This window comes from Rhodamnia argentea, chromosome 1 (genome assembly GCF_020921035.1).
Source record: "Rhodamnia argentea isolate NSW1041297 chromosome 1, ASM2092103v1, whole genome shotgun sequence".
Lineage (NCBI taxonomy): Eukaryota > Viridiplantae > Streptophyta > Magnoliopsida > Myrtales > Myrtaceae > Rhodamnia > Rhodamnia argentea.
This window is the reverse complement of record NC_063150.1, coordinates 36,222,801-36,241,864: the sequence shown is the minus strand read 5'-3', so window position 1 is coordinate 36,241,864 and position 19,064 is coordinate 36,222,801. Positions and strand designations below refer to the sequence as shown.

The 19,064-nt window shown below is 40.2% G+C and overlaps 3 protein-coding genes across 4 annotated transcripts; 2 read left to right on the top strand and 1 right to left on the bottom strand.

Annotated features, from left to right (window-relative positions):
• Positions 1 to 3,727: 3,727 nt before the first annotated feature.
• LOC115729379 (pentatricopeptide repeat-containing protein At2g13600-like) lies at positions 3,728 to 6,303 on the bottom strand. Its single transcript, XM_030659941.2, has 2 exons — positions 3,856 to 6,303; positions 3,728 to 3,776 (listed from the first exon to the last, which is right to left on the bottom strand). The coding sequence occupies exon 1, from the start codon at positions 6,184 to 6,186 to the stop codon at positions 4,447 to 4,449; it is 1,740 nt and encodes a 579-aa protein (XP_030515801.1). The 5' UTR covers positions 6,187 to 6,303; the 3' UTR covers positions 3,728 to 3,776; positions 3,856 to 4,446.
• A 6,338-nt stretch (positions 6,304 to 12,641) lies between these two features.
• LOC115729380 (disease resistance protein L6-like) lies at positions 12,642 to 15,231 on the top strand. Of its 2 annotated transcripts, XR_007198826.1 has the most exons (4): positions 12,643 to 13,167; positions 13,269 to 14,346; positions 14,593 to 15,001; positions 15,094 to 15,231. XR_007198826.1 is itself a non-coding variant. In XM_048281033.1 (2 exons), the coding sequence occupies exons 1-2, from the start codon at positions 12,701 to 12,703 to the stop codon at positions 13,390 to 13,392; spliced, it is 591 nt and encodes a 196-aa protein (XP_048136990.1). In that variant the 5' UTR covers positions 12,642 to 12,700; the 3' UTR covers positions 13,393 to 14,340. The 2 variants fall into 2 exon arrangements, 1 of the variants encoding a protein (XP_048136990.1); XM_048281033.1 differs by lacking the exons at positions 14,593 to 15,001; positions 15,094 to 15,231 and having other exon boundaries at positions 12,642 to 13,167; positions 13,269 to 14,340.
• LOC115729383 (disease resistance protein RPV1-like) lies at positions 15,094 to 16,493 on the top strand. The gene is made up of 2 exons (XM_030659947.1): positions 15,094 to 15,787; positions 16,000 to 16,493. The coding sequence occupies exons 1-2, from the start codon at positions 15,094 to 15,096 to the stop codon at positions 16,491 to 16,493; spliced, it is 1,188 nt and encodes a 395-aa protein (XP_030515807.1).
• Positions 16,494 to 19,064: the final 2,571 nt, after the last annotated feature.

Sequence of the window (19,064 nt, the reverse complement as noted above, 5' to 3'; positions counted from 1 at the left end):
CGACGTCGTTTTGGTCCAAATCTAATTTTTAATACAAAATTGTTTAAATTTAATTTAAAAAATAAGACAAATATTTAAAGGGGGAGGGGGGGGGAAGGAGAAACCAGGCGAGGAGGGTAGCAAGCCCTTACCGCCGCCGCTCTAACATTGCCGGGAAGAGCTCGCGAAGGTGGGGGACGGTTGGCAAGGGTAGCCCGAACCTTGTCCAAACCTAGTCGAGGGCCACCGCTAGCGACCAATAATGTTGATTGACCTTTGTAAATGGCAGTCATCACCCTATCCGGGTTAGGGCTATGACCCCGGCCCAGATTTGGGCGAGGTCCTGCGGTTGGCGAGGATAGTCAGCCTCTAGCCAAGGCTTGGTGACCCTTCTTGGCCACCCCCTACCCTCAACGGTCCTTCTTGGCAAAGGTGAGGCGGCGGCGGCGATGGCTGTGGTCTTTCTCTCTCTCCTTTTTGTTTTTTAATTTATCGTATCTTTAAAATTTGAAGAAGTTAACAAAGTCGTTTTCCATTAGCTAAAGTGGACTAAGTTAACTGAATGACTCGATTGCACTAATTTGACAATTTTTAAAACTTTATTATACTTCTTACAAGTTTTATTAATTAATTTCAATTTGGTAACATGTTTTAGAGCTTTCAATGCACATGTTCCTACAACCTATAAAATGTCGGAACACCAAGTTGGACGCAATCGACTTACCAACATGAAATTACCGAATTTGAACAGTATCCAAAAAGTTATTCTAGATTAACATAATTGTTTAATCCTTCTTTCCATGCCTTTCTTTCCGCGTAAGATCAGAAAAGATGGACTTCATTCCCTTTGCCTTTTGATTAGTTAGGCAAAAGGAACTCCACCATAGTACTTTTTAAATGGTCAGCTTCTGCCGCTAATCCAATTCTTTTTTTTTTTTTTTGGGATACATTTAGTCAAACCTTGTGTTGATTATATGCTATAAAGCAAATGGTGTCATTATCAGTGTATTTTTTTTTCCTTCTAGAAGTTGGAAATTTGCGCTTCCAACGAACTGGATCTCGTCTTGTCGAGTTCACAAATCTTTGGACTCTTCCTAGCTCACACGTCTTTGCTAGGCTTCAACAGCTCACAAGTGGCAGGTGCTCTCTCCCCTAAATTCGTAGGACGAAAGATAATCGAGTATCCATCCTTATCATCATAACTATAATAGGAGTCGGAAAATTGCGAACCCCATAATGACAATAAATTGAATTTTGGGAGAATTCTCTTCAACCCTCAGTTTAATACACCAAGATAGATCGTCTACTCTACTCTGTGCCCAAAATCAAGTTCCCGTTAGTAGCAAAATAGATAAATCAATAAGTAAAGAGATGTGTGGTGCTTTGTTAGTGGTCTTATTCAAAGTTATGGGAACCATGGGATTGCGTCCCCACATAGGCTTAGCCCGTGAACTTGTTAAAAGATATGGCTACTAATACCTGCCCATGAAGACGGTGAAAGGTACCAAAAAGGTCTTAAATCTGTTGACTTGATACCGATTCAATCATAAATCTTTCAATTAGACAAATTTATTTCTAAACCTTTTGCATTTGTACCAATTTAGTTCATCCTACATGGCACGATCATTGTCGACGTAGATAAATTTTCAATATCTTTTCATTAGTTTTTTTGGTTGACGAGGATTGGGACCCTTGCATAGGCCATCATCGGCAGGTGGCGTGGGTCACGGCCCTTGCCCAAGCCATCACTAGTCATGGGCGAGGGTTGCCCTCACTAGCCAAAATGAAAAAAAGAAAAGAAAAAGTAATTAAAAATAAAAAAATTTCGAAAAATATTTTAAAAATTCTAAAATTTATCAATGTCAATGCCGGTCGTGCCACTTAAGATGGCCAATATCCGTTTCAGCGATTTATGGCCATAATTATCTGAATGAACTAAATCGGCACAAATATAAAATATTTAGGACTATATTGGTGTGATTGAAAAGTTTAGGACCGAATTGATATCAGTACAATAAGTTTAGAATTTTATAGGTATTTTACCCCATATAGACATGACACGGGCTAGATATGTCTCAATTGAATATTTTTTAGGTTTCATGATCATTATCGCCTTTGATTCGAAAGTTACCATTTCAATAAAGAAGGTTACAAAATTTAAAACCACAATGCATAATTGTTTTTTTTTTTCGTGTGCATTTCACATTGCAGAGAAAAATGAAAATAACGTGAACATGTTGCCTTGAGAAAAGAAGATCCTCCTTTTTTTTTTTTTTTTTTTGATCTTTTCAATATATTTTTAATCAAATTGCCTGCCGACCGTCGAAAATAGAAAACCAAAAGAGCGGGGAGAACAACGTTAAAATAGTCTCTCTGGAATTTTGAACTACGCTTACGACTAGGCTGACCGAGTCATGTCTTCTTTCCTGTTCTCTCGAATGTCAAATGTCAAATCCAATGGAGGAGAAAGATTGACCTACGCAGCAATTTATCAGAAGAAACAGATATAGCTTGAGGAATGCCAGAATGCAAGGAGGAAAACACGATCATGACAGAGAGAGTTGCATGGATTTCAGGGTATCCCCATAATGTACGTCTTCCAGAAACCCATCCCACATTTTCCGTGAGCTGTGTTGAAATGGTCACATGAGGTTTGGCATTTTCTTGCCAATCGGATTTTTTTGTCCCTTGGTTCTCGCCGGAATTCCATACGAAATTTCCTAAAAGAATAGAGAAGGATATCGATCTCACCTTACTGCATATTTACGTTGTGTGCTTACAGTGACAGTTACCCACGAGTCATGATTGTATCTACGGTGTAGTTTTTGTTGACCTAAAAGGGAATAGAGAAGCTCAGAATATCATTCTCGCTCGCTTACCTGATCTCAATGGATATCGGGTCTGCCCGCACTCGATCGATGACCATTGCTACTTGACATTAACGACCATCGTCGCCCCCATGCTGGCTTACCGTCATTGGCCCGCCATCCACCCGACCCAGCTAGTGACCCGCTGCACACGAGGCGACAAGGCAGCAACCCTCCACGAGCAATCACTTGCCACCATGGCGGTCTTGGCAGAGGAAGAAAGAATAGATGCAATGATAGAACATTTTGGATGATATAATTCGTTTATTATACTAGTATCACACCAAGTAAAATAGTAACTTAAAGCACTGCTAACACCAACTAGTTATCATATTGCAGGCTCATTTCAAATCTGTAAACAAAGGCACCATAAGGGTCATGGATTCTACAAATTACAAGAAAGTACATTAGCAAGATCAAATGGTTGTGGACGGTCATGAAAGATGTAGTTGTTCAAATTTTCAAACTGAAACCCAAAGATCATTGGATCTTTTACTGAGGAATTGTCTTGACCACAAACGTAAGAAAGAGTCATATCACCTGTAAAAGTCTAGCTCCATTCTGGCGAAGACTAATTCAACTTGAAAATCTTCTTAGATTCGTATATCAAATTCCCAGTACTCGAGCGCTCGACACATCACCCGCTAAGAAAATTAAGGATTGACTTTGCAGACAATAAGTTTTGTCCTAGGATTCTTCCAACCAAAAAAACATTATATATATATATATATATATATATATATATATATATACTTATAGCAAAAGTTCCATAAATCCATAAGCTAAAACCAATGATACTTTATCTTAAATTAGTAGCTTTCAGTTGATGGTAATTTCTCAAATGTGTTCGTAAATTTCACATGCTAGGAGATCACCCTTAAAGAATCCAAAAGAACCAAAAAATGGCAAGGTAGACAGTTTCCATTGTTCCTGCAACAATTAGGTCAGAATCTGAAAATAAGTACACAGAATACCATTACCAGATAGCATCTAAGAAATCTCCATCTACCTCACGCTAAACCACCACGTGCAATGAGAGACTTTCACCACTCCATTGCCCGATCTTCTTTGGATCACGAGTCCTTCCTGAAACTTAATTGTATCTTTAACATGAGGTTCTCCAGGAAGGTATGAATTGTTCATTGGTAGAGGAGCTATCGCATTGCAGCTGTAGCCTTCTATTTTTTCTTCAGCATCTTCCATGCACACAATTTTAATTCTTTACCCACCATCACCACCATCATCATCTAAGATGAGCCTTAAGTTGGGCTCATGAACATAGCCAGCTTCCTTCATATGATAAGCTAGTTCCTGAGCACTTCGCGTATGTCTCCTATCTGATAGTGAATCTGTCCTTTGCCATTACCAGATAGCATCTAAGCAATCTCCACCTACCTCACGCAAAACCACCGGGTACAAATGGGACTTTCATGATGCCTGATTTTCTTTGGAGCACGAGTCCTTCCTGAAACTTAATTGTATCTTTAACATGAGGTCCTTTGGGAAGGTATGAATTGTTCATTCGTAGAAGTGCTATGACCTTGCAGCTGTAGCCTTCTATTTTTTCTTCAGCATCTTCCGTCTAAACACTTTTTATTCGTTACCCACAATCATCATAATCATCTTCTGGGATGAGCCTTAAGTTGGGCTCAGGAACATATCCAGCTTCCTTCATATGACAAGCTAGTTTCCTGACCACTTTGCGTATGTCTCCTATCTGATAGTGGAATCTGTCCTTTGCTGGAAATTTGTGCATTTCATTCTTTACCTCAATCCAACTGTTTGCCACATCTTTCGTCAAATCTCTATCCTCCATTTGCTTTCTTACTCCGCAGGAATCATCCCATCTGTTAGTGGCAGCATATATGCTTGATAACATGACATACCTTGCAGCATTTTGGGGTTCTAACTTCAATAGAGCATCCACTGATTTTTGGGCAATAACCAGATTACCATGGACTTTGCATGCACCCAAAAGTGCACCCCACATTCCAACATGGTCTGATTTGTTCGAGACACTCTCCATTAACTCCATGGCTTCCTCAAGTCTGTTTTTCCTCCCAAGCAGATCCACCAAAATAGCATAGTGATCAGATCTTGGTTGAAGGCTGTAATCCTTTTCCATTGAATTGAATATCTGAAGCGCTTCAACATCTAGACCAGTGTGGCTGCAAGCAGATAGAGCGCCAAGAAAAGTGACAAGGTTGGGTCTTACATTTGTCTCCAGCATCCTCTTGAGAAAAACAAGTGATTCATGCCCTAGACCATTTTGAGCAAACCCAGTTATCATTGAGTTCCATGATACAACATCCCTTTCCGGCATCCTCAAGAATAAGACCTGAGCTGATCTCATGTCGCCACACTTGCAATACATGTCAATCAGAGCATTCCATATAAATATGTTATCCAAATCTCTATTAAAGCAGGTCCTAACGATGCAACCATGAATCTGTTTGCCTCTTTCAGCAAGTGCTTGATCAGCACAAGCACATAGAACACTGACAAAAGTATGAGGACTTGGCTGTAATCCTTCCTTATGCATTTGAACGAAAAGGTCCAAAGCTTCATCACCACGGCCATTTTGTGCGAAGCCTGCTATCAGTGCAGTCCAAGAGACTGTGTTCTTCGCTGGCATATTGTTGAATATTGCACAAGCATCATCTAAGTTATGAGCTCGCGTATAAGCGACAAGCATGGAAGTCCACGACACGATATCCTTTTCAGGCATAAGGTCGAACACGGCACGGCATATATCGGCTCCACCACATTTCCCATAAGCATCAATGAGGGAATTATAAGTAATCTTAGTAAATTCCAAGCCCATTATGATGGCAACTCCATGAACCTGGCGCAAGAACTTCAATGCACCCAAGCGAGCACAGGCACCCACAACACCCACAAAAGTAAATTCATCCATGAACAGACAATCATATTCGTCTTGCATCTGCATGAAGATACTCAGAGACTCCACATAAAACCCATGACGGGAAAGCCCAGAAATCAAGGAATTATAAGAGACAAGAGCCCTCTGCGGCATTTCATCGAACAAGTCGAGCGCTTCCTTGAAATCGCCTATCCGGGCATATGCAGATATGATGGTGTTCCAAGAGCAACCGTTCTTCGTATCAAGATCATGAAAAGCCTTGTGGGCGCTTCGGATGGAAGCGCATTTGGAGTACATACTAATGAGATGGTTGGCGATGAAAGGGTCGCCGGCGAGTGCGGTCTTGATGAGGTGGGAGTGGAGGGTCATGCCGAGCTTCAAGTGTTTCTTGGCGACGCATCTTGTGATGAGAGAGACATAGCGATCGATGGTCGGGACGATATCGCTGGAGAACATGGCAATGCACCAGTCGGCTCTCTCTCATGACTTCCACCGATAAATTCCCAGAAGAGCCGACATAGACGTAGGCAACGGAATGAAACAGAGGTTCATGTTTTGATTGTACGAAAAACAGAGGGACTATGTTTACTTCAAATTGTACATATCCATAGCACAACAACGCGACATTAGAAAACTAAATTAATTTCCAGTCATCTTTTCAGAAATAAGAAAATCATAATGGTATAAATTCTTTCATTAAAAAAAAATTAGCACCAATATATCAATCTATCATATGTTTGCCATTATTCATAGCTAATTATAAATAGGGTTAATACCGCGAAAAACTCAAAGTCGATACATCTGTTGTAAATTTATCTCTAATTAATTTCTTGACTATAAAAATCGCGAACTGCTACACATGTGATAAATTTATCATAAACTAATTTTTTAACCTCCAAAAATCCTAAATCGGTACACCTGTGATAAATTTAACCTTTGTTAGTTTCTATTTGGGTTAATACTACGAAAAATTCCAAATCGATACACATGTGACAAATGGGGGCTAGAAACTCTAAATTGGTGTTACATGTCAACTGCCACGCGTCATCCAAATCAGTAATTCGTCGATAAAATTTAATGAAAATTAACAGAGGGCAAATTTGTCACAAGTCCACCAATTTGAAATTTTTTATGGCCAAAAAATTAGTTTATGGTAAATTTATTATAGGTGTACCAGCTTGAGATTTTTTGTGGCAGTAATCCTTATAAATATAAGTCAAGTTGCTTGTATTTTGCAGTTCAACGTCGACTCATCATTTCGAGACATTTATTACTCAATTCCCAATTATAGGACCATTCAAATCTATGTAATAGGAATAGAAAAAAAAATTCTAAAAATTTTCCCTGATAAAAAAGAGAGGATTCCATCTAGTGGTAATTTAGACATCCCCATTTCACATCAAATTTTCCATAACATAAAGGTTGGATGACTGCCCATTGCCCAACCTGCTAACTGCTGAAGTGCTAACCAAACACTCTATTTCGGCTTGTGACACTGGATGAAGCACTAGTCTCAGTCTCCATCAGGGAACTGAATTAAGCAAATTCACGTACCTCTCAGACCCCTTAACCTTCACGGTTTTGTGTTGAAATATGTCTCGAGTATGAATCCGCAGACGAAAGCCGATTCGAGATTAAATGTTATTTGCGGACTAAAGAGGAAGAAAGAGGGGGGCTATTTCTCTTTTCAGTCAGTGGAGCGGGTCAAGGATAATAAGGAAACGAAAGTTGAGTTTGGGTTTTTTACTTGGTCAGCAAGAGAAAGAATAAAAGGAAATAAAAGTAAAAAGATCTTAGACTTTGTGTTGGCAGAATTCTAATAGATATTCTGTGCATGGTGTTTCCTCTTTACGCTGATGTCGTCCAAGTAGTTCAATTATTGATACAGATTCTCGTGGCTGAAGGGATGCCTATTAACGAGAAATCGTTCTTGAAACGCGGTTTTCTTCACAAGTGCTTGGCGGTGAACATTCTCGTGAAATTACATCAAGTGTTCAAGTGTTCGAGCGGTTTAAATCTTGGAGTAAGATTCGTGTTAATTCATTCGTAAGATTGAGAGATTATTTCATTGAGAATTGTAAAGGCTAAATACGTGTGGGTTATTGGATGTAATTGAAGCTAGGAAATACTGAGTGTTTGAGTGACTCAAGTGTGATTTGTAATCTCCGCGTATCACTTGATCTATAATGGAATTCGTTGCTGCTCTCTAGTAGACGTATGTCTTTACGATCGAATCACGTATATCCGGTATCCGATTTATCTTTTCTTATTCTGTCTATTTATTGTTGATCGCTTGTTCTGTCTACAACAAATGGTATCAAAGCCCATGGTTGATTAGTAGGCCTCCAATCTGTTCCGGTGTTTGGTGAATATCTCAAAAAATAATCTCAAGAAAGAAATCTCACGATCGATACTTGTTTTGAGAGGAAATTGTTATCACGGTTGGTCTGGCAAGAAGTGATCACGGACAGTTGATCGGGTAATACGAGTTTGGCAAAAAAGAGACCATGGATAGTTGGTATAGTGGGTAATGCAATCCTAAATTAGTAGTTGATGTTGGTTGATTGTGGTGCATAGTTACCTATACTTAGCAATGACTTGGAAATTCAGAGATAAGTTGATACAAAAGAGTTCTACTTCTTAGATGATGTCGACAAAAGGATTCACTTAGATGCGCTTCTAGCAGGGCGTGAGGTTACAATTACCACAAGAAACGTTGGGGGTGGAGTCCTAAAGCGAACTACTCATTGCTATCTTGCCCAAACCCAAGGAAGGGCATTTGGTGAGGAGCATTCTTGTGAACCGGATCGGGTGGGTTGAAATTTCCACAAATCACGTACTCGAAGGACTGAGTACTCAGAGCGACTAAAGTCGATTGCACTTATCAACTTCTCAGCGGACACTCCTTTAGAAGAGATTATCTGCCAGAGGAGTACATCCACGTTTTCTGTGCAAGCGGTGAATATTTGCCATGGTCCCTCTTCTAGCTCTGGAGGTTATAGGTTCATTCTTGTCGGGGAAAAACATAACAAAGCGGAATACCATAGTGACGAGATTGGAAAATTTCCTTGTAGGTTCGTTCTTGTCGTGGATTGGAAGGTTACGCAAACTGGAGTCCTTGGAGTTGCAAGCTCGGCAAATCGCCACCCTATCTTCAGATCTCATTCTCCTTCCTCTGCTCAGGAAACTTGTGCTTGGTTTGGAGAAATCTCCGGTCCTTACCAAGGCTTCCCCGGCATTGGTCTTACATATCCTATGTCGCGAGGAATGATAAGCATCAGTAGACCTCTTAAACCTGGAACAACTCCAAGTTGCGACGTTGCGACGGTTCTTGGCTGCGTAAAGCCAATACAGTTTCAAAGCCTTGAAGAATTGGAGAACCTGAGAACTCCAAGAACTCCCGTGTCTTTCTTGCCTTCTATCACTGGAGAGACAACCTGACCTGACCAACCTTAGGAAGCTCACGAAACTTGGTCGATCGGCCTGTCCTAAACTGGTAGAGGTTCAAGACAGACTGGAATCCTTAGAGACTCCTTACATATTCGGTGCAGTGAAAATCCAGGAAATGGAGAAGCCAATGGAATCTGGTTGCGAAGTAGCTTCAGAGGATCGCTGATTATCTTGACAACAGCCTCATTCATGCCGGAGTACGGGCATATAGAAATAATAACGAGCTTCCCACTGGGGAATAGATTGGCCCGGAGCTTGTCGAAGCGATTGAGCAGTCAGAAATCTCAATTCCTATCTTATCTAAAGGATATGCCGACTCCCTGAGTTGGTCCAGATGGTGGAGTGCAAGGAAAACTGGGGACGAAAGACACTTGAATTTATTGTTGTTCATGAAATTGTTTGTACCTTAGCTATTATTCTGTCCATCTCGATATAACGGCATGGTCCTTTTTTGCCTTCAATCAGACGAAAAGGTGGGTTCACAGAAGAAGTTGTTCGGACGCCATTGATCGAGTTGAAAAGGAACTACTTGGCAGTATCTGATTGCTTGGTTGACATGGAAGATGATCATGCGGACAAAATTATGGAAGCGATAGGTGAACAGACCACTGAAACAAAGATGGTTGGTATTGATGATATGGGTGGTGTCGGGAAGACAACTCTTGACACAATTAGGGGTGTGCATGGTCCGGGCCGGTCCGGTCCCGGCATGGAACCGGGGACCGGATCGTAGTCCCGGTCCCCATATTTTCGGGACCAAGGACCGGACCGGGACCGCCGGTCCTAGTCTGGGCCGGTCCCTGTCCGGTCTCGGTCCCGACCCAAGGGGACCGCTAACTATTGAAAATCTAGTCAACTTAATAAATTATGCCATGGTAAAAACATAGCGACTCGCTATGACTTTTATAATCGACGAACTTGACCAAAATGTTCGAATTCAATACCAAATCCAGCCATTACATGATAAAAACATCACCAACCGCACTCAAAAAAGCCTGCAGGGAGAAAAGATGACCAAAAATAAGATGGAAAAATAAGACTAAAAAGAGAGTTTTGAGGAAGAGAGTGCGGCCGTGCAAGGTTGGGAAAAAAATGGGCAGTGGACTTTTATTATTCTGTTTTGTTTTCAATTTTTTTTTTGCAATTGTATATATTTATATATAAATAATTATTTATTATTGGCGGTCCGGTCCCAATGCAAGAAACCCGAGGACCGGACCGCCCGATCACCGGTCCCATTTATTGGGACCGGGGACCGGACCATCCACCTCAAGGACCGGACCAACCCGGCCGGTCCGGGCTGGTCCCGGGTTGATCCGGGCCGGTCCGGTCCAGTTTGCACACCCCTAGACACAATCATCCGCAAAGATGTCGATTTGGAAGCATGACCTTACTGAAATGGATTTCAATCGTTTTCTTTAACTGTTTAGCATATGTCTTTAGAAGAAGAGATCTTCCGCACCGGTACATGTGATACTAACGTCCTCGACCTCCTCCAGGGGATTCATTAAAGTGATCATCGATGCGGAGATGCAAGATTCTCAGGGCCTCCATTGCCGCTTTTGCTAAAGGGAGATCATGGAGGCCATGTGGGTTCTGCAACCTCCTGTCTGGAGCTGAGCTCACGCTCCCTCTGCTCTCCAAGATTAGGGAAAGGCTATTTTATTCTCGACTTCTGAAGAGGGTGGAGACTGGAGAGATGTCCATTTCCAAACATTCTCTCACTTCGAAAAAACAATAAAACTCTCTGGAAATAGCTCCTCGGGCTTGAATTATCTTATTTGTGCCAAATAATCTTTGGGACTTCGAGAAATTTCAACCTACACTCAAATCGATTACCTCAAATTTCAAAACAAAAGCCTATGCAAATCACTCCCGGTCGGCTTTAAGTGTACCTGCCAGGCTGCCACTAGCGAGTCCTCACCTTTCTGGAAGAGCACTGTCTAATAAAAACTGTTTCTTCAGCTGAACTCAAAGCCAGGAGCGTTCATTCTTGGGATCTTTATCTGCTGCTCAGCATTTGATCTGGACTCCTCATCTTATTCAACCCTCCATCTCCGGGTAATTTCCTCTCATTGATCTCCTTTTTCCGTGAACTGGGTCTGTTCTGTAATGCAACTAGGTACAGAATTTGCTGGTTTCCTCTCATTGATGGCCTTTTTCCGTGAACTGGGTCTGTTCTGTAATGCAACTAGGTACAGAATTTGATGGAGAGGGTCTCTACAATCCGTGTCCCTTCTTTCCATAGTTGACTCCATGACTTGTCACTGCGATTTTGCATCTAACACTGATAGCAGCTTTAGCCTAACCCTCGTCACATGCTCACCCGCTTCCATTCGTGCAAGAGTCAGGCCTCAGATCTTGAAACACATTGCCACTCCTATGCATCATCTGCTTGTTGATAGATCTCAAAGATTTCTGTAATTAGGCATCATCCATTTACGCGCTCTTTAGAAACCGTTGATTTCATTCTATTAATGGGATTCTTCGTGTGCGAACAGAGATAGGGGTGTCTCTAAGAGACTTTGATAAGAGCACTCCTAGACAGAAAATTGATAATCTCAACACTGTCATTAACAGTAGAGGCAGACTGAATAAACTTAAAATGTTGAACTCTGTGCTGAACCGGAACTCTCCGTGAAATGCAGCTCTCATCCCTACACTCCTGTGTGTTCTGACTTATTTTCTTTTAAAAAAGTTATATAGCATTCATGCTTCTTTTTTCTGTCGAAATCTTATTTACTTCATAATTGAATAGTAATTTAAACCTCTTTTTCTGATTTGCCGGTACTTTCTGGCAAATATGGATAATAGCTTCAAGCCTAACTAATGCTCGCCCATTGACCCTGCACCTGTTTGTTGATATCCTGAGAGATGGCCGGAATTAGGGATCAGTTTATGCTCTTAACAAAATAGACCAATGGTGAGGGTTTAATTAGCTTCAGTGTAATTTCTTGAATCAGATTGTCATAGGAGAATGAATTCTTCGCCAGCACCCGTTAAGGTCAGGGAAGCAACTAATCGAGTGCTGTGGATAGTCTTTGTCAGATCCATTTTGCTTAAACGAAATCAGAAAGGTCTAATCATGATTTCTTATCACATAATATGACAGTTAGTCAACCTACAAGCAACATTAGGCACTCATGAGCAGAGGACATTCAACGTCGCCTTTTTCAAGAGAAATTTTATCACATAAAGGGAGAGTTTAAGACAAAAATAGGTTGGCAGTGACTTATTTTCTCCAAATATTCTTTTTTTGAATCAATTTCAAGGCTGAACCAGAATCCATAATTCCGCAATAATTTGAAAATTTCTCTAATATATGATTGATAAAATAATCGGACACATTCTAGTGCAAGGCCCTGAAGGAGTTCGCGCATTTGTGTCGTGGTTTCTTTCTAGAATGACTTAAAACAGAAGAGCTTCTCAGAGAAATCATGATAATCGTCACTCCACTTTCATTCTAAACGTTTTTCAGGTGGGATATCAGGTTGTTGCTAGTCCTCTGACAATTCAGGAAATGGAGAAGCCAATGAAATCTGACTATGAAGTATTTTTGAGCTTTAGAGGAGCGGATACTCGCCGCGATATCACTGATTACCTTTACCACAGCCTCATTGATGCCGGAATACGAGCATATATAGATAATGAAGAGCTTCGCATTGGGGAAGAGATTGGCCCAGAGCTTCTCCAAGCAATTAAGCAGTCGAAAATCTCGATTCCTATCTTCTCTAAAGAATATGCTGCCAGTAAATGGTGCCTCATGGAGTTGGTCCAGATGGTGGAGTGCAAGGAAAAGTGGGGACAAAAGATCATGCCAATATTCTATGACATTGCACCATCCGAGGTTCGTTACCAGACTGCAAGTTATGGTGTGGCCATTAATTCACACATGAATAAGCAGCGGTACACTGATGAGACTATTCTGAACTGGAAGGCAGCTCTCAACAAGGTGGGAGCATTAAAGGGATGGGAACTCAAGGACAGGTACTTGATTTTATTGTTGTGCATGATTTGTTTGTACCTTGGATATTATTCTGTGCATCTTGATTTAACAAGTTCGGTTCTTTTGCCTTCAAAACTATCAGAGGCAATGGTGAGATCACGAAAGAAGTTGTTCAGAACCTTTTGATCGAGTTGAAAAAGAACTACTTGGCAGTGTCTAGTTGCTTGGTTGAAATGGACTATCAAGTGGAAAAATCATGGAAGTGATAGGTGAATAGGCTGCTGAAACAGAGATTGTTGGTATCCATGGTATGGGTGGCGTCGGAAAGACAACTCTTGCCACATTCATCTATAATAAACTGTCAGCTGATTTCAATAGCCGTTGCTTCCTGTCTAACGTTCGAGATACAAACATTGTGACTTTGCAGAATCAGCTCATCTCTGATGTCCTAAAAACGAAATGCCTGTCCATCACTAATATTAACGAAGGTATTACCGAGATCAAGGAGAGGTTCTCCTCTATAAAGGTCTTACTTGTACTTGACGATGTCGACCACAAGACCCAGGTGGATGCTCTTGTGGGGGTGGGTGAACGCCGGTTCGGCAGAGGAAGCAAGATTATTATTACCACAAGAGACGGGGAACTTCTCAAAGATGTTGATTTGAAGCATGAACTTACTGAAATGGATTTTGATCATTCTCTTCAACTGTTTAGCAAACATGCCTTTAGAAGAGATTGTCCTCCAGCAGAATACATCCCCCTCTCGGAAAAGGCGGTAGAAATCTGCGGTCGTCTTCCTTTGGCCCTTGAGATTATAGCTTCATTTTTAAATGGAAAGGACAGAAAAATATGGGAGACCACGTTAAAGAAGCTGGAAACTATTCCCAATAAAGAGGTTAAAAGTAAGTTGAACATCAGTTTCGAGGCATTAGAACCTGAAGAGAAGGAAATATTTCTTGATGTTTGTTGCTTTTTTGCTGGGTTTGATGTGAGAATTGTTAGTCACATGTGGGACAGCTGTGGGTTCTTCCCTGCATATGCTCTTGAAGTCCTCCAACAGAAGTCATTAATAAAGATTACAGAAGGCAACCGATTGTGGATACATGATCAGCTAAGAGACCTTGGGCGAGACATCGTTTGTCAAAATGGTAAATTAAGACCAGAGAGGCAAAGTCGGGTGTGGGATCATGAGCAAGCAAATGATGTTCTCATAGCAAAGGTAAAGTGTGTGCAATGTTATTCCTATACAAAGGGACGAGTTATACACGTTGACTTTGCCTATCTGCTTCTATCTGAACCATGTCATTACTTGTCTGCTTACCATGATGACATGCTCATCTGTAAATCAATTGTAGATTAATTCGAAAGTGTAATAAAAATGTACAGTCCTGAAGTATGTTCAACTCGAATCCCTTCGACAGGCAAATATGTGATCACCAGCTTCTGTTTCCTTTGTTTGTTTTGGCAGGGAACAGAAAACGTTGAAGCAATACGTCTCAAGTTTGATCATCTCTCTCAGCGCTTCTTTAAGGAGGAAGAATTTGCAAGTCTATCAAACTTAAGGTTTCTTCAAGTGGATCGTGGATACTTGGATATGGACAACATCCAGCATTTTTCTTTAACCAACTGTTTCCAAAGGAATCTATCCAAGCTTCCGAAGTTGAGATGGGTCTCATGGCATTACTTCGTTCGGCGTTTTCCTTTAACCAACTGGTTCCAGAGGAATCTGCTCATCTTTCCGGAGTTGAGATTTCTCTCATGGCATGAGTTTCCCATATTTTCCAATTGACTGCATTTTCCCTTATGAAGCTAGTGATTCTTGATCTATCACATAGCAAAATTACAGATGATTGGGAGGGATGGAACCACCTCAAGGTATGGTGTCATTTTAACATGAATTAGCTATATAGACTTTGCTGTCCTGCATCTCAAAATGATTCAGAATTAACCTCTTCTCTTCATTACAGATGGCAAAGAATTTGAAGGTTCTAAATTTGACCAAATGCAGAAAGTTGCGTAGAACTCCCGACTTTTCTGCTCATAAAAATTTAGAGAAACTGATTCTTCAAGGGTGTGAGGAACTGGTTCATGCTGATAGGTCTATTGGTAAGTTAAAGCATTTAGTATTATTAAACTTGAAAGGTTGTCGGAAACTTCGGAGATTGCCAGATGAGATGGGGGATCTGGGAGCCTTGACAGAAATTCTTGTTGATGATACATCTATTACCAATATTCCTGAATGGAAAGGAATGAAGAAATTGGAAACTCTCAGCGCAAATTCATGTACGTCACTGAGTATATTCAATTTAGCTGGTCGGGTAACATCACTAGTAAATATTAGGTTGGTATGTACAAGAATTACTGAACTTCCATTCGGAAATTTTGGGGCTCTTGCTGAGTTGGATATTTCTTGGTCGAGAATTCGAGAGTTGCCCAATTCAATAGAGAAAATGAAGAATTTGAGAGTACTAAGGATGTGTCACTCCAGGTTAGTAAAGCTACCTAGCGCCCTTGGGATGTTGGAGAAGCTTGAAGAGATCAATGCTGACGGCTGTAGAAATTTGCAGGGGGAAATTCCAAGTGAGATTGGAAGACTGTCATTTCTGAGGATCTTGCGTTTAATGGACGCTCGAATTTCCAAAGTACCAAAGCTTCCTGAAAGTACGACCAATCTATACCTTTCAAACTATTCATTGACGGAATACCCATCCCTCTCGAACCTACTAAATTTGAGAGTTTTGGAGTTGTTTTGGAGTTGTTTTTATGGTCTGGACATTCCCGCCCGAAAGCTCAGAGCCTCAGCTGGATCGTAGGGCTAACAAAGCTGGAGTACTTGCAGTTGCATTGTGATAATCTGGCCACCCTACCTTCAGATCTTAGTTTCCTTTTGAAGCTCAGGGAGCTTGTCCTCGTCGGAAAAAACCTAGCATGTCTACCTATGCTTCCCCAGAATTTGTCATGCCTCACTATTAATGGGGGCTTGATGGAAAAGTCGATAGATCTATCATATTTGGAAAAGTTATCGGAGTTGGAAGTCTGTGATTGTGAACATCTAACAGAGATTCAAGGCCTCGAACATCTGAAAAACCTGAAACGGCTTCGGCTTTATCATCTTCCGTCACTGGTGAAGTTGCCTGACCTGACCAACTTGAAGAAGCTATGGGAACTTTGGATATCGGATTGTCCTAAACTGGTCGAGATTCAAGGTCAGCTAGAATCTTTGAAGGAGCTTCGATTAATGTTCTGTGAATCACTTGAAAAGTTGCCCGATTCATTAAGCTTCAAGAATATGGGATATCTCGTGATAGACGGCTGTCCAAAGCTAAAAGAGATTCAAGGCCTGGAGGACTCGGAGAACTTGGAGTGACTAGTCCGTGGGGGATTTCCCGTTGCTAGAGTCTAGAGAAGTGGCCAAGACCTGACCAACTCCAAGGAGCTCAAGGAATCATTGGAGGTAGGCTAGAATCATTGGAGCATTACTCAGAACGGCATTTGCATCTTTTTGGTGAATAGACTACTGCATTTCCATGTAGATAACAAACAGATACAGGCATTCTGGATAGTAAATCCGAGTTGTCAAAGTTGGTCATCTTTCCAGAGAAAATCGTTACATGTCATTGTCGCGACCTAAAATTCGGATTGAACTTCGGGTTATTGGATTACCAAATTAATTAAATGAATTAATTAACTTAGTCCGAGCTCTCCCAAACTCTATCAATTCGCAACTTAAGTTCACTTGATTTCAATCAAAGGATTTTCTTGGAGCCGCCACTAATCTTTTTCGGAAGGTAGATTAGATACCTAAATAAAGTATGGGAGAATACTTTATTTTCTGCTAACCAAAGATTTAGGTTCGGAGACTTGATTATGTTAATTTTTCAATTAACACCCTTTCGGTACCATTCTTGTGATGATTTTCTTGATTGGCAAATCCAATTTATTTCAATGAATGAATTAAGGTGCAATTTATTTTTGTTTAGATTTTTTTTATTAAATGCATGTAATGAAAATGCAACTAGATGATATGCAATGTAACCATATGCAAAGTCTAGCTATGTGATGGTATGATGATAACTCTATTTTATATAGAGTTTATTTATTATTTTAGACTTAATATTTGCTTAGTTTCAATTGAATTTGATGTCTACTTTATTTATTTTTAATTGATTTTGTAGGTAATCCGATCTTCAGCCATGCAAATTTGAAATCAAGGAGAATCAAGCTTTTCTTGGGGAGAAATTCAAAATCCAAGCTAAATTAGGAGTTTTATTATTGAGAGAAGTCTATTTTTGGGAAGAATCTTTGATTGCAATCCTATTCCGGTGTGATCAAGATTTCTTTTTTTCAAAACAAGAAGATGGCCATATGCAGAAAAAAGAACTTGATATTTTTTGAAGAAGAGAGATAGAGGAGACGTTTTTTTTATCGTACGACATTTAGGGCATTTCTTCTATTCTTCCTTTCAATGCCGGATGCCAAGTGAAGAAGAAGAAGGCGAATTCAAAGTCAATCCTTGATTATTCTTGGTGAACTTGTTCTAGTTTTTTTTTTCATCATGTTTAGTTTATTCACCATTTTTAATTTAAGCTTCATTATGTTCTAGACTACTTCTTGTTAGAGCTACGATGTAGCTTAACTTTGATTGATTAATTTTCTAGACTCGTTTATGCAATTTTAGAATTCATATGTGGGAGTTATATATCATGTTCTTAATGCTTTTAAGTGTTTGATCACCACTTGAATGATTTTTGTTGCATGTTTGAGACCGAAAGGAGATTCCATGCGATTGCTTTATGATATATAGCCATGAATCCATTATAGATAGAGATATCTTAAGTTTTTGTGTGGTTTCGGTAGTATGTAAATCGAGGGTGGTTTATTGAATCCGGGAACGTTCATAGATCTTACTGCGTTTGGATTTACTTAAATTCACATGGAACAAGTGTGGGTTGCTAAATCCAAGTAGGGTCGCTATACCGGACCAAGGATAGTGATTTAAATTAAGAAGTTCTACCATCACACTATGAATTCAATTTGATTGCATGACGAGATTGGTTAATTAATCTTGATTGGTTAAGTGAAATTGGATGCTCTAACGTTTTTTTTTATCCTTAATAGAAATACGTTGTTCTTTGCTTCTTTATATTCGAAATTTCTACGTTTAGTTTGTGCATTCTGCCTCGGTTAATTTATTTTTCTTTAGAATTTTGATTCCTTCGTTAAATTTTTAATTGGTTAGATAAATTTGAGAATTGTTCACCTTTAGTAAGTAATTTGATTGATTTGTCTACAATCTCTGTGGGAACGATACTTTTATTCATCACTTTATTACTTGTTCGATACGTGCACTTGCGTTGCTAATCTAGAGGACAAGTTTTTGGCGCCGTTGCCGGGGATTGTTTTGATAATTGACAATTACTATTAGTACCGAGCAATTCTTGGTTTAATCTAGCTTTATTTTATTCTATTCTATTTGATATTTTTTTTTCTTCTTTTCTTTTTCTTATTCGATTTTGCAGAAAACAATAAGTAGAAAAGAAATAGAGAGGACAAGGGTTCAGCTTCGACTGCAAACCCCCATCACTCGAAGCCAAAAGGGAGAACTTGAGAAGCTTGATCCTGAAATTGAGCGCACTTTCCTAAGGCGAAGACGAGAGCAAAACAATAAGGCCATGGCTGATGAAACCGGAGAGCAAAGGAGGACTTTAAAGGATTATGCCACACCTACGGTCCAAGGGTCAACATCAAGCATTAGGAGGCCAACCATACAAGCGAACAATTTTGAAATTAAGCCTTCCCTAATTCAGATGCTTCAAAACGTTGTCCAATTCGGTGGATTGCCGAATGATGATCCCAATATCCATTTAGATGCTTTTCTTGAAATTTGTGACACCATAAAATATAATGGTGTTACTTGATGATGCCATTAGGTTAAGAT

Coding starts and splice junctions, on each gene's coding strand:
- LOC115729379 (XM_030659941.2), bottom strand. CDS start 6,186: ATGTTCTCCAGCGATATCGTCCCGACCATCGATCGCTATGTCTCTCTC.
- LOC115729380 (XM_048281033.1), top strand. CDS start 12,701: ATGGAGAAGCCAATGAAATCTGACTATGAAGTATTTTTGAGCTTTAGA. Junction 13,168..13,268: donor GGATGGGAACTCAAGGACAG/GTACTTGATTTT, acceptor CAAAACTATCAG/AGGCAATGGTGAGATCACGA.
- LOC115729383 (XM_030659947.1), top strand. CDS start 15,094: ATGGCAAAGAATTTGAAGGTTCTAAATTTGACCAAATGCAGAAAGTTG. Junction 15,788..15,999: donor AGTACCAAAGCTTCCTGAAA/GTACGACCAATC, acceptor CCCTACCTTCAG/ATCTTAGTTTCCTTTTGAAG.